This window comes from Nicotiana tabacum, chromosome 8 (assembly GCF_000715075.1).
Source record: "Nicotiana tabacum cultivar K326 chromosome 8, ASM71507v2, whole genome shotgun sequence".
In the NCBI taxonomy this organism is placed as follows: domain Eukaryota; kingdom Viridiplantae; phylum Streptophyta; class Magnoliopsida; order Solanales; family Solanaceae; genus Nicotiana; species Nicotiana tabacum.
In genome coordinates, this window is record NC_134087.1 from 127,628,130 (window position 1) to 127,642,398 (window position 14,269).

Genomic DNA, 14,269 nt, shown 5'->3' on the forward strand with positions numbered 1-14,269 from the left:
AACAATGGAAAGTTGTACTTGTTGTTGTTGTTGTTGGATTGTTGGGCTGTTTGAGGGTGAATAGGAGGTTAAATGTCCTCCCATTGTACTTAATATCATTTTGTCTATGTTGTTAAGTTAATGAATGAATGACTTTGGGGTTAAAGGGTTCAAAAGAAATTCAATCCGAGCTTTCCGTTTGTCGTGTTAAATAGTAGTTCCATTGGTGATATTTATGCACTTGCTGTTGTGTAGATTGATTTATGTTGTGATGCTGAAAGGATATAGGTGAAGGTTGTATAAGTTAATGTTTCTTTTTGTTGTTGATATATGGTATTGGAGGAAGCCCTTGTTACAGGGAGATGTTGTCCAAATTTACATAATCAAGCTACTAGTTTAACTTGCGGACTTAGCCTTTACTCAGCACTGATTTTGAATCTCCTAATATGGTAAATTGAGTTGATTTGTTTGACTAATTTCTTGGAATGTATTAAGGACTCAATGGAGTTAAGGTATGTTAAGGTTATCCCTTCTTTTCTTTTGGCATGATCCATATGATACAACGAAATGAGTAAATACGCAACTTTCACAAGTGACTCTATTCTTAGAAGTACTAGGGTTACCTATGTTCTTGATTCCCCATGTGTCCTATTATTATATCGTATGTTCATGGGTCTAAGAAAATACGTAAGTTTATAAAGTTTATCCAAAGGCATAATGATCTTATGGCATTCCGAGAGATCTTACTGACTTAATTCATTATGCATTGCATTCATTTATACATGTACATTGACCCATGACTAGATGGAGTTATATACGCGTATATTATATGTATATGGGGTATGGGAAAAGGTTATGGGTTATATACGCACCACCACCTTATTAGATGGTATACGTTGATGATTTCGCCCACAGAGGCCGAGATGATATGATGGGATGCCCTCAAACGCTTGATGATATTATGTACGCATATACCTATGTATGATAAGATATTTATATGCACATTCATGACATTATAGATGTCATGATTCACAGAGTTATTCAGACTTACAGGTTAGGTTCTTTAATCCATATTTCGTTCATGTCTTTTATATACTGCTTTTCACGCCTTACATACTCAGTACATTATTTGTACTGATATTCTTTTTGCCTGGGGACGCTGCATTTCATGTCCGCAGGTCCCAATAGACAAGTTGACTGTCGTCCTAGTAGGCTATCAGCTCAGTGGAAGGTGTTGGTGCACCTTCCTATCCATTTTTCATATGGAATCGATTGCATTTTGCTATGGGGTACTCGATTTAGTATTTGGTTAGTCGTAAGAATGGTTTCCCTCCATAAGTTCTGTGGCAAACCAGAACTTATCAATAATGTGTTCATCATCTCCTTTAATGAACGGTTCTTTCTTTCCGCAATTCCATTGGATTGGGGCATGTAAGAGGCCGTTGTTTGATGACTAATTTCATATTCTAAACATATTTCTTTAAAAAGAGATTCATATTCACCGCCCCTATCACTTCTTATCATTTTAATTTTCTTGTTAAGTTGCGTTTCAACTTCATTTTTGTATTGCTCGAATGCATCTATTGCTTCATCTTTACTATTAAGTAAGTAAACATAGAAATGTCGTCAATAAAAGTTATGAAATACTTCTTTCCACTACGAGATGGTATTGACTTCATGTCGCAAATATCTGTGTAAATTAAGTCTAAAGGATTTGAATTTCTTTCAACTGACTTATAAGGATGTTTAACATACATAGATTCCACACATATTTGACAGTTTGATTTGTCGCATTCAAACTTAGGCAATACTTCCAAATTAATCATTTTTCGTAAGGTTTTATAATTGACATGTCCCAAACGTATATGCCATAAATAATTTGACTCAAGTAAGTAAGAAGAAGCTGAAATTTTATTATTCTCAACGACCATTACATTCAGTTTGAAAAGGTCCTCAGTGAGGTAACCTTTTCCTACAAATATCTCATTCTTACTTATTACAACCTTATCAAATACAAAAACACACTTAAACCCGTTCTTAACAAGAAGTGCAATAGAGACTAAGTTCTTTCTAATCTCGAAAATATGAAGGACGTTGTTCAGAGTCACCACCTTGCTAGAAGTCATTTTCAGAAATATCGTGCCGCATCCTTCAATTTTGGCCGTTGCAGAATTTCCCATAGAAAGCGTCTCTTCGACGGGAGCATATGCAGCAAATGCTTCTCTAACGGCACAAATATGGCGAGTGGCTCCAGAATCAATCCACCATTCCTTAGGATTTCCCACCATGTTGCATTCAGAAAGCTTAGCACACAAGTCATCAATATCTTCGTATTTTTCAACCATGTTTGTTTTACCCTTCTTCTTGTCTTTCTTTGTAGTATGACAATCTACCGATTTGTGTCCAGCTTTCCCACAGTTATAGCAATTTCTGTTGAACCGCTTCTTGCTAGGTTTCTTTTCAGTGTAGAAGCCTTCTTCCTTTTTCTATTATTTTGAGGAGCATCCTCAACAATGTTTGCTCCCATTGTTTGAGTTTCCACGGCCTTTCTTTTCAGTAGCTTTGTTGTCCTCTTCGATTCTCACCCGAACAATGAGATCTTCAAGCGACATCTCCTTGTGTTTGTGTTTCAAGTGGTTTTTGAAGTCCTTCCACAAAGGAGACAACTTCTCAATCACCACTGTAACTTGGAATTCTTCATTGATAACAAGACCTTCAATAAAAATTCTGTTAGTAAAAATAATATAATTAATACTTTCAACATCAGTATTAATTCGACTTATACTTTCAGCAAGGAGATCGTGAATAATCACTTGCAATTCCTGGACTTGGGTAATAATAGACTTGCTATCTACTATTTTGTAGTCCAAAAAATTAGCGGCAATGAATTTCTTCAACGCGGCAACTTCAGTTTTGTATTTCCTTTTAAGCACAATCCGTAGTTCTTTTGACGTTTCCACATTACTATAACCGTTATACAGATCGTCCTCCAGTCCGCTAAGGATGTAATCCTTGCATAAAAAATCAGAATGCTTCCATGCCTCAGTCACGAGAAAGTGTTCATTGTCTGGAGTTTCGTCAGGCGGAATAGGAACATCTTCCTTAATGAACTTCTGTAGACTTTAAGTCGTCAAATAGAAGAACATCTTCTGCTGTCACTGCTTGAAATCAATATCGAAAAAAAAATTGGATTTTTCTGTCGGTGCCAATGCCGGTGTTGTTTGTCTTGTCGATGCATTGGCAATCACCATAGGAACAGTCTGGTTTCCGTTGTCATTCGTCATTTCTGTAAAAGAATGATACAAACAAACGTTTAATAAACTGAGAAGTTTTTATATCTTCAAACCGAATAAAACTGGAGTAGAAAATCACGTAGATTTTAATCTCCAATAGAGTAAAAAATCGTCACGAAGGCTTTAATCTCCAAAACGGGAGTAGAAAACCACAAAGGTTTTAGTCTCCAGAAAAGTGAGTATAACACAAATATAGAAAATATTTAAGTTCCTTAAGCTTGTTAAAAAACTCTATTTGTAAAATAATTCTGAAGAAGATAAAATAACGTACAAACAGAAATGTAAAAGAAATAGAATTTAATCTGAGCCCACTGAATTCACAGTGTTTCCTTACGGAACTTAATCCCCTCCTTGAACCCGAGGTTGTGGATTATTTCCTCCCAGGATAGAACGAATTACACACTAGTTTAGCGGTACTTCAAACCCTAGTGTTTCAGCGAATACAATAATCGGTAGCAAATCACACTTATTGTTGCTTTTTTGTAGTTAAAACAATGCAGAAGAAAGGAGGAGAATTCAGAATTCTCGTATGGAAAATCTGAGAGAATGGACTGCTATTTATAGCCAACATGTTGAGTTCAAATGAAGAGGTGCAAGTCTTCAAAGGTTAGTTATGATTGTTCACGAAAAATGGCCATAACGTAAATGGCTATTTATACAAATTAAAATGGGAATTCAAAACGCAGAGGAAAATTAATTTTCCGTTACAAAAACGGATAATTTGGATTTAATATTAATTTTCCGTTACAAAAAACGGATATCTAATAATTACGTTAATATTTACTATTGACAAATAATTTTGTTCCAAGAAATTAATTAATCATCCGAAGCCGAATGACGACGACGGCGCGAATCTTGCCTTCTACTTAACTCTTTAAAATCTAGAAGAAGAGCAATTATATATATACTCATCAAAATTCTTTTCTTCCTCCAATATGGGACAATGTCCCTTTGTCAAAGAAGTAAACTCAAATATTTTATTTTCCCTCTATTTTCTATTCACACCCTTTTAAACTAAAATAAGCTTAAAACCCCAACATTACCTTAGCAGAAACTGCTACTAATAGTGACAAACTAAGACCATTATGAATGAAGATATTTTACACTTTCATGGCAGTGTTTTACCTAAGCAGCTTCCAGGAAATTGCTGTAATAGTGACATTCACTGCAATACCAGACTTTTGTTTCTTCACGCTAGCACGAAAGCTACGGTGGCAGAAAAAACTTGTGAATTAAAAAGGAGGTTTTTTTTTGGAGGGGGTGGGGTGGAACCATGATTAACGACCATCCAAGCAGGCCATAAGACGGAGGGAGTACTTTAAAAGAAAAAAAGAAGACATTGTCTCCGAAATGTTTTTAGTCATTATTCTTCTCCCATGTGTAAGCATAATGACATCACAATGGTGATATGCATTCTTTTATTGGATCCATATCTGGATCTTAATGTTAATTTAACCTTCCTAGTTCTCAAGGGACTTATCAATGAACGAAGTCTTCGTATAAAGACAAAAATTTAGTATAGTATTTCAAGATTGGCCGGTAGAAAAGGTGTCCCACCTTGGCATGTACTCAACAGTTTCTTTAATTGTATATGGTCAGCACACCCTAAAAAAGAAATGCTATTCAAACTTGGAGACCAAAGTAAAGGTAAGTACGTTAGTGCTCTATATAAATATAAAGGCCATCATTTAATTTAGTGAACAACAATTCACACTTGAAGTGTTCTTATATATATTGCAGTTGAAAGAAGGAGAGAAATAAGATGATGATGATGCAAGATGTTTGGACTCAGTTGGGTCCCACTATTGCAACAATCATGTTTGCCTGGACCATGTACCAAAACTATTTTCCTCACGAACTTCGTGGTCATATTAGGAGGTATACCGATAAACTCGTGACCTATTTCTACCCTTATATGCACATTATTTTTCATGAGTACGAAACTGATGGCTGGTTCTGATGGAATATATACCACAGCGGAAGCAATAACAGAATCTTATTCACGTGTAATCTAAATAACTAGCATGTATGGAGATTTTAGGATTACCTCTTGAAGCGTAAACACAACAAATCTAGGTCGTTTTCCAGTTCCTCAGTTGAAAACACACTAGCAGATTTCCACAGTCTTCTACTGTGTTACCCAAACAATAACAAAAAAAAAAAAATTTTGTGTGGTCAAAATTCTAGTAGAAACCTCAGTCAGAATCATGTAAAAAACGTCCAGCCCTTATATCCATATATATAGCTGCGTTTTTTAGGTCAAAACCGTTTTCAAAACCTGTTAGGTTTCCTTCTCCCACTAAGGGACGGTTTTCAAAACCTGTTAGGTTTCCTTCTCCCACTAAGGGATGGTTTCCACGTTTTCTTTCCCACTAAGTAACAGTTTCCACTATTTTCTATTATTTAGGCACAGTAGGGACCACAGAATTTAATTAATAAGGCTTCCTATTATGATGTTAATTTCGAAATTCTGAAACTAATTTCCATCATAATAAATTACGAATTATTCCACTAAAAATTCGTAATTGCACTCCTTAGTTCAATTTCGAAATTCTTCCATAAAACCTTATTTAACTCCCCATGTTAAGATTCAGATACTAATCAATCAAATTAAATTACTGACTATTTAATTTATTGATTACTTCCTTTAGACTTACACTTAACTTATTTCATGTGTCGGATACAAAATCCACCGGCCGGGTTTACACATGAAAACTTATAAGCTTTCATAAAGGAGTATCATCAATCTCAAAATTGAGACATGGATTCCATCAACTAATTATTACTTCGCCAATGTATATCATTGTTATCCAATTTACCAGGCTTATTGACTCGCGAAAGAATCTCGCCTTTTAATAAATCAAAACAACAAGTGACATACACAGCTAATAATAATTATATCAGGATTAAGAGTATAAGTACAGTAAATGGACTAGAGAAATTATTTTATAAAGTCAGTATAAAATACTCATCTCTACTTGATCCGTTCAATACATACAAAATGTACTAGCACAAGAAGTTGGAATTAAACCATTCCCATAATTAAGATAAATTATATTTAATCTTGTGCTACAATCATTCCGATGATTTGTCCAATTCCATCATTAGATTGTGATCATTAACTTTTATGTCTTACAAGAACCGATGATTTAATCTTCCGTGTATAAGCTAAACTCTATACACTAAATCATCTACTATGTAAGCAATGGACGCACAAACCAACACATGATCTATTTAAAATGAAACTTTATTGAATTTAATCAAGTAAATAAATAATTGTTCATAAAGAATACTATAACAATACGCATGGCTTATAGTATATTTTAACAGGTTCGAGCGTAGCAAAGCTTATGTAGCAATTGAAAGGTACCTAAGCAAGAACTCCTCCACACAAGCTAAGCGTCTCAAAGCCAACGTAGTCAAAGATGGCCAATCTCTTGTACTAACCATGGATGATCACGAAGAGGTAACTGATGAATATAAAGGCGAGAAAGTCTGGTGGATTTCTAGCCAACAAATAGCCAACAGACAGACAATTTCTTGGTACCCTAGGGAGGATGAGAAGAGGTATTTCAAACTCAAGTTTCACAGAAAGAATCGCGAGCTTATCACCGCCTCATACTTGAAGTATGTGTTGGACGAAGGGAAAGCAATTTCAGTAAGAGAAAGGCAGAGAAAGTTGTACACAAACAATAAGGGAGATGGTGGGTATGGATACAGGAGGAGAATGTGGCGCCAAGTAGTGTTTGAACATCCATCAACATTTGATACTTTAGCAATGGAGCCAAACAAGAAACAAGAGATTATGGATGATCTTCAAACATTTAGCAAGTCAAAAGCCTATTATGCCAAGATTGGCAAGGCATGGAAGCGTGGTTATCTTCTATATGGTCCTCCAGGAACTGGTAAGTCTAGCATGATTGCTGCAATGGCTAACTTCTTACAATATGATGTCTATGATCTTGAATTGACAGCGGTTAAGGACAACACCGAGCTAAGAAAATTATTGATAGATACTACTAGTAAGTCTATCATTGTGATTGAAGACATCGATTGTTCGCTTGACCTTACCGGCCAAAGGGAGAAGAAGAAAGACGATAAGGAAGAGGAAGTAAAAGACGAGAAAGACGCAGTCAAGGAGAAGATGAAAAATCGAGAGGAGAAAAAGCAAAGCGAGGTGACTTTATCTGGGCTTTTGAACTTTATTGATGGATTATGGTCAGCTATTGGTGGTGAAAGGCTTATTGTTTTCACAACCAACTTTGTGGAAAAGCTTGACCCTGCTTTAATTCGGAGGGGGAGGATGGACAAACACATTGTGCTATCATACTGTTGCTTTGACTCCTTCAAGGTGCTTGCAAATAATTATCTAGACGTTGAATCTCATGATCACTTTCCTGAGATTCGCCGTTTATTGGGGGAAACTAATATTACTCCTGCTGATGTTGCTGAGAATTTAATGCCCAAGTCTTCTAAGGAAAATGCAAACACTTGTTTGGAGAGATTGATTAAAGCTCTTGAAACAGCAAAGGAGGAGGCAAAATTGAAGGCTGAGGAAGAAGAGAGAGAAAAGGCTGAGAAGGAGAAAGAGGAGAAAAATAAAGAAGCAGCTGCTGAAGAAGCCAATAATACTGATACAGTGAACGAAAATGGGAAGTCTGAGAGTAATATTGTCAAGGAAAATCCAGAGGGTAATGTTGCTAAGGAAAATGGTAAATCAGAAAATAATGGTGTCAAGGAAAATGATGATATTAGTAAAGGCTGATCATGAAAATGTTTGATTAATTAGGAGTTCCACTTAAAACTAGGATCCAATAATTTTGAATAGTTTTGTTGTGTTTACATTGTTGACTTTGTTATTCAAACTATTCGGATGGAAGTAGTGGATGTCGCAAACTACATTTAGTATTACTATACCTTCTTGTGAAAGTATAACAAATTCTCCACTAAGACAGAAAAGTGAAAGTATAACAAATTCTCCACTAAGACAGAAAAGGACGTTTAAGTTATGCTAATAAATTTATTAAAAAGGAGCAAAAACTTATAGAATTTTAACAGAAGAATCAGTTTATAGTCTTCTCCTAAAGTTGCTAAGTTGCTCTAGGTATAGCAGCAATATAACACTGGTATTCACCCAAGAAAGTGCAGGTTACACAAGGACACTTCAACCTCTAGATTTACTACGCATTTAGGTAGAAAATTGCCATAACAAATTATAATCCCAGAAAAGAAATTGTATTCCCAATAAAGAAGCAACCTTTCTGCCAAGTGATCCCTTTATGACTTAAAAGCAAGGTACAAATTCCATTTTCATTTTAATACCAGCCAAGAAATTGCAGACTACATAATGCAAATTTCAATCTCTAAAATTACTATAGATTTAGGTTACAAGAATCAATAGAAACCTCAATTACGACTCCACTTTTTAGCTAAAATTGATCCTTTTACCACTAAGAAAGACTTGGTCGACATGCCTGCTTCAACTTTTATATTTTTGCCCTTGGTTTTCAGTATTATTACATTTGTTGTCATCGAAGAATTTAGTAAATAAAGCAACCTTTTGAGGCATTTTTAAAGCCCTTTTTACATTTGTCACACCTCCTTTTTCACTACACCCCCGGAAGGTGATGTATAAAAGAGTTTTTTCAATTAAAGGACAATCGAAACGGGATTTATTGTTAAAAGTTTCAGAGTCGCCACTTGGGATAATTTATGGTGTCCCAAGTCACCGGTTCAAATCCCGAATCGAGGAAAAGATTGACTCTGTTTAACAATCCGCGAACCAGAAATCCGAGTAAGGAATTATGTTAACCCGGGAGAAGGTGTTAGGCATTCCCGAGTTCCGTGGTTCTAGCATGGTCACTCAACTGTTATATTCGGCTTAATTATCTGATTTTAAACGATTATGAACCTATGTGTAAATTTTAACTTATTAACCGCTTTTAATCAATTTTTAGAGAAGATTAAACGTCGTTTAAAAAACGTCTTTGGATCGCGCCATATGAAATGCACCCGCAATCCTAAACATATTTTATTCAACGTTTTAAGATTTGATTTGGGTCACATGAAATGCACACCGGAGTTTAGGAAGGTAATATTATTAAAATACGCGCCTAAAGCGACTAACGCACTTTTAACTTTTGCGAGGTCCATGGAAGTTTGCTAAATGGCACGCCTCGAATTCTAGGGATTTCAAAATAAACAATTAAGTGAGGGCCACGCATTTGAGATTTTGTTTGGTGCGGCGCACCTCAATTCCTTTTTTAAAAGGGATTCAAGACTAATTAATTAAAGAACGTATGGAGTTCTAATTTATTCCGGACCTAACTCATACTAATGATTCAGTAAAAAAAACTCGCAAGAGACCGCCCTAAACTGATTGTCAAAGTGGCCCAGCTGATAAAAAGCAAGTTCGATTGACCACTGTTGTGGGTTTAATGAGTGAAAATTCTGGGCTCCAAGTGAAGCCCAGCCTGGCAACTCTACCGTGGAAGAAGACTGCAATTCGCAATCGGGCCAAAAATGATATCCCAAAACGCGATCCATCAAAGGCATTGGAGCAAAATGCAATGTTTAAATCTTGAATAGAGTAATCACTGCTACAATGTTCATTCAAATGCATTTGAAACCTTACATTTCACACATGGATTCTGAGACAGCCTTATATGCAATAACACCTCTCTCACACACATTAGTTATCAACCACAAAACTCAAAGCAACCATCACTTGTATTAGAATCTGAATGCAACTATAGCCCTTGAACAAACTTGAATTTCAAGTCATTTCTAAAAAAACATGATACTCAAGAACTGGGATTGGCTTAGGAAATTTACTAATTCCGAAATCGAACATCTACAACCATTTGACAGCCTTATGGATTCACATGACAAAGACACGATAATAATATTGAATGATTACAAGGGTTCAGCTATTATTCAGTTATGAGACTCCTAACACACCTTATGCAAGCACATGCTAAATCTGTATTTACAGTTTGTTCTAACAACAAACAAACCCAGGTAATTTCAGCAATCAAGTAGGCATGCTCAAATTGAGTAAATTAGTTGCTGCATTTTGACCAACAGTATTTGACACGAAATTTCCCTTAAAACATCAATTGCAAGAAGATTCATCCCACATCAGAGCTGACAATAACAAATTAAATTCCAAGCACAGCACGACCCTAACAGTCCATTCACCCATGAGCTTCCATTTACAATTATTGTGCCAAGAATCCAAGCAGTCATTCAAATGATCAAATAACCCTAAACCATTGAGCATGAATAAACAGACTAACATATTTTGAAAGAAAAATACTGAATTACTTCAGGACAGAAGAAATTATGGACATAAAACAGCAGGAGCTAATGGAAGTTCAACATCAACCAATGCTTCTGTTTTAATTCCAACCCAAATTATCAACTCTGTACAGAGATTCAGTATGGTTCTAACTTATAGCACCCCAGTTGTTAACAATGGTATGAGGAAATACCTGGAAATTGACAGAGAAAACAGAAGTGAAGAAGCAGTAGCTACAATCGAGCAAGGACAGCAGAAAGCAGCAGGAAAAAGCAATAGAACAGTGATTCCCAGCAAATAAAAATCAACTTAAAGCCAGAAAGTAGTGCATAATAATAACAAAATCAACCAGAACTTCAGGACAACCTCTTGAACCAACCAAAATCAAACCCTTTAAGCCCCCATACGGATTAGAAAAATGTTTCAGGGCTTGAAAACTTCAGAAATCACAAAGAGAAGAGGAAATTTCAATGGTACAGTAAAACTTCTTCTTCGTTTGCTTTTTTTTCTCTTCAGCCCTTGGGTTCTGCCTTGAAAAGCAAGAAAATCATGCCTTTATAGGCAAGGAAGTAGGGTAGCCTACAAAAAAACTGATTTGCCCTTAGACCTCTTTTACATTTTCTTTTTTGCTCAGGAAACCTTAGTCTAAAAATCAGATTTTCAAATTAGCCCCCCACCCCAGCTTCCCAGAAGCTTCCTAATTAGATACCAAGATTCCCTAGCCTAAATTTCCTAAACTAACCCTTAAACCCTTTGTAATTACTTCAAGAACCAAACAGGTCAAATTGATCCAAGGCTTAGCTCCAAACCAATGGGCTTGCCACCCAGATTGAGTCCCCTTTTGGGCTTCGGATTTTCAGGGTCCAAGTTCAATCGAACTCAACCAATCCACATAACCAAAAACTTGCGGAGTCACAGAGACTCACGAGGCCCTGAGCCCCAAAAGAAAGAATGGAAACAGAAAACTAAACTCATCAAAAAGAAAACTCAAGACCAAAAACACTGCTAACCAAACTAACTCTAAAACTGACATGCATACTCAGATAATTTAAAGGAATAATAAAAAAACAAGAAATAAAAAAAACAGAAGAAGAGGAGAGGAGAACTAAGAATGAAAAACGAAGAATAAGAAGAAGAATAAGAAGAAGAAGAAGAAGAAGAAGAAGAAGAAGAAGAAGAAAAGCAAACAAATACCTTGAGAGACGGTTTGGGACAACGAAATTGAAAAATCTTCACACCTTCGAATTTCGGCCGAGATTGACATTAATCGTGTGTTCTTGTCAAGAACACACGAATAAAATCAACCTTGACCCTAATCCTTTTACTAAAAATCGACTATTTGGGGAGATTTGGGTTTTAGGGTTTGGGATCGGACCACTTCGATTGAAGATTCGAGAAGTCCTAGGGTGATTCGAAGGGAATCTGTTAGGGATTGGGAAAGGGGAGGTTATGGAGGTGTTGTGGTGTTAGTTTGGGGTTGATTGGAGGTGGCGCCGCCGGCTACAATGGCGGAGAACTCAAGGGCGGCGCTAGGGTTAATGTCTGGGTTTGGTCTGGAGGTGTGTTGAAAGAGACGAGATGAGGGGGGTAGGGTAGCGTTTGGACATATAAATATTATTAACTCCCCAGTTTCGGACCGTTGGATTAAGGAGATCCAACGGCCGTGATCAAGGGTAATCAAACGACGTCGTTTCGGTTACTAGGGGGTTTGGACCGGGTTGGACTCGGATCTGGGCCAGTTCTGGACGGGTAATGAGGGCAAAATTTTTGGGCCTAGGGAATTTAAAACGAAAATGGCCCACAACCAGGCTTTCTTATTCAATTCTTTTCTTTCTTTTCAAATTAAATTTTTCTAATTTCTTTTTACATTAAAACATAATCCTAAATTAATTCCTAAATAAATTATCCCATCAAATTGAATTAACTAACTCTAAATAATAATTACCGCGACTAATTAAATAGCAAATTAAAGGAAAACTACCAAAATTCAAAAAGCAAAATAAACTATTTTGTGATTTTTCATTTTTGTAAAGCAACTTAATTACTAATTAATTCTTAAAAAGTGCAAAGTTAAATCCTAAATGCAAATGCAGCCTATTTTTGTATTTTCCATTAATTAAATAAAATAACATGCCCAGGCAATATGCAAACAATTAACAGAAAATGCCACAAAAATCCACAAAATTGTAAACAATGGAAGAAATTGTTTTATTTTGAATTTATGAGAGTAATTCATATAGGGCAAAAATCACGTGCTCCCAGCTGCCCCTCTTTGCCCAGAAACACGAAGAGTTTTCGTGCAAAGATAAAGTGATCGGATACGAGCGATTTTTGCCCGTTTAAATACTCCGTGGGAAGCATTTTTGAAAGAGTTGACCGCACCATGCTTCTGAGGTTGCCTACATATCCTTGGCTGAAAAGGAATCAGGTCAGTGTAGTTCGAGAAGTTTTGATAGCTGGGACTACCATGAAGCTGTAATTTCATTGTTGCTACTGCTGCTACTGCTTGTTGAACTCCTTATTACACCATGATAAAATAAAAAGAAACTAGACTAGACTATGATCTATGCATTACAAAATCCTATCTATATCTTCAAACTTGAATGCATTCCCTTGTTCTCCAGGTGGGCGCCTGATTGCATGAACTTGAATTGTATTCCCTTGCTCTCCAGGTGGGCACCTGACTTCAACAAAATAGACAAAACAAAGAAAAATTTTCTGCCCCAATTTGGGTATCTGGGCACATATGTAAGTGTAAAACGGATCATATTACCAAATATCAATAAGAACTTGAAAGCTAAAACTTGAATTGTACTCCCTTGTTCTCCAGGCGGGCTCCTGATTGTTGGCTTGAAATGTATTGTGAGCACGTGATTTTTGCCTTACGAAAAATTACTCCAAAATAAATCAAAATAAATTTCTTGTACTGTGTAATTTCTGAATTTGCGTGGTGTTAAATATTTGTTTATGCCCGTAAAATGTTTGCTTTGTTATAATTAAACAAAATTAAAATAAAATACATATTGCATGCATATAGGATGTAATTATGCATTTAAGAGATAATTTAAATAAAAAAAACACAAAAATATGCATTAGTTCTATTTTAAATGTTTCACTGTGTGATTGATGTTTTTTCTATGTGTTAAATAATTATTATAGAGTAATTAATATTTTTTGTGTAAGGTTAAAAAATTGTTTATAATTTTATTAGGATTTTTTTTATTTACTAATAAAATTAGAAAAAAAAATTGAAAAGGAAATAAAAATTGGACCTGGATTTAAATCCAGGCCCAAAACAAATTACACTTCCTCAGCCCAATCCAAACAACCTGTCCGGTCCAGTCCCAAGCTAAGACCAAACGACGTCGTTTGGTCACCTCTCATCAAGAAACCGTTCGATCAAATCCAATCAACGGACAAGATACATTACCCTTACCCGTAACCCGTTACCCGATCCATTAACCCGATTCAGTCCGACCCCAACTTTAAACCAAACGACGTCGTTTGATTTAATGAATTAATCTCAGCCATCCATCCTTCCTAATCCAACGGTCCATATCCACCCACCATTCCCCTATATAAACCCGTAACCCTTTACCCGGCCCCCTAACTAAACACCCCCCCTCTCCGCTCCTGTTCATCATCGTCCCAAACCCCCACTCTTAACCCTAGCCGCCCTAGGATTCCACCGCCTGAA

The 14,269-nt window shown here is 36.1% G+C and overlaps 1 protein-coding gene across 1 annotated transcript; it reads left to right on the forward strand.

Moving 5' to 3' along the window:
• The first annotated feature begins 4,961 nt into the window (after positions 1–4,961).
• Positions 4,962–8,211, forward strand: LOC142162805 (AAA-ATPase At3g28580-like). Its single transcript, XM_075219634.1, has 2 exons — positions 4,962–5,225; positions 6,603–8,211. The coding sequence occupies exons 1-2, from the start codon at positions 5,035–5,037 to the stop codon at positions 8,035–8,037; spliced, it is 1,626 nt and encodes a 541-aa protein (XP_075075735.1). The 5' UTR covers positions 4,962–5,034; the 3' UTR covers positions 8,038–8,211.
• Positions 8,212–14,269: the final 6,058 nt, after the last annotated feature.

Excerpts from the sequence above, each read along its gene's own strand:
- LOC142162805 (XM_075219634.1), top strand. The coding sequence starts at position 5,035 with ATGATGATGATGCAAGATGTTTGGACTCAGTTGGGTCCCACTATTGCA. Across the intron at positions 5,226-6,602 it reads GAGTACGAAACTGATGGCTG|GTTCGAGCGTAGCAAAGCTT; the intron begins GTTCTGATGGAA and ends ATATTTTAACAG.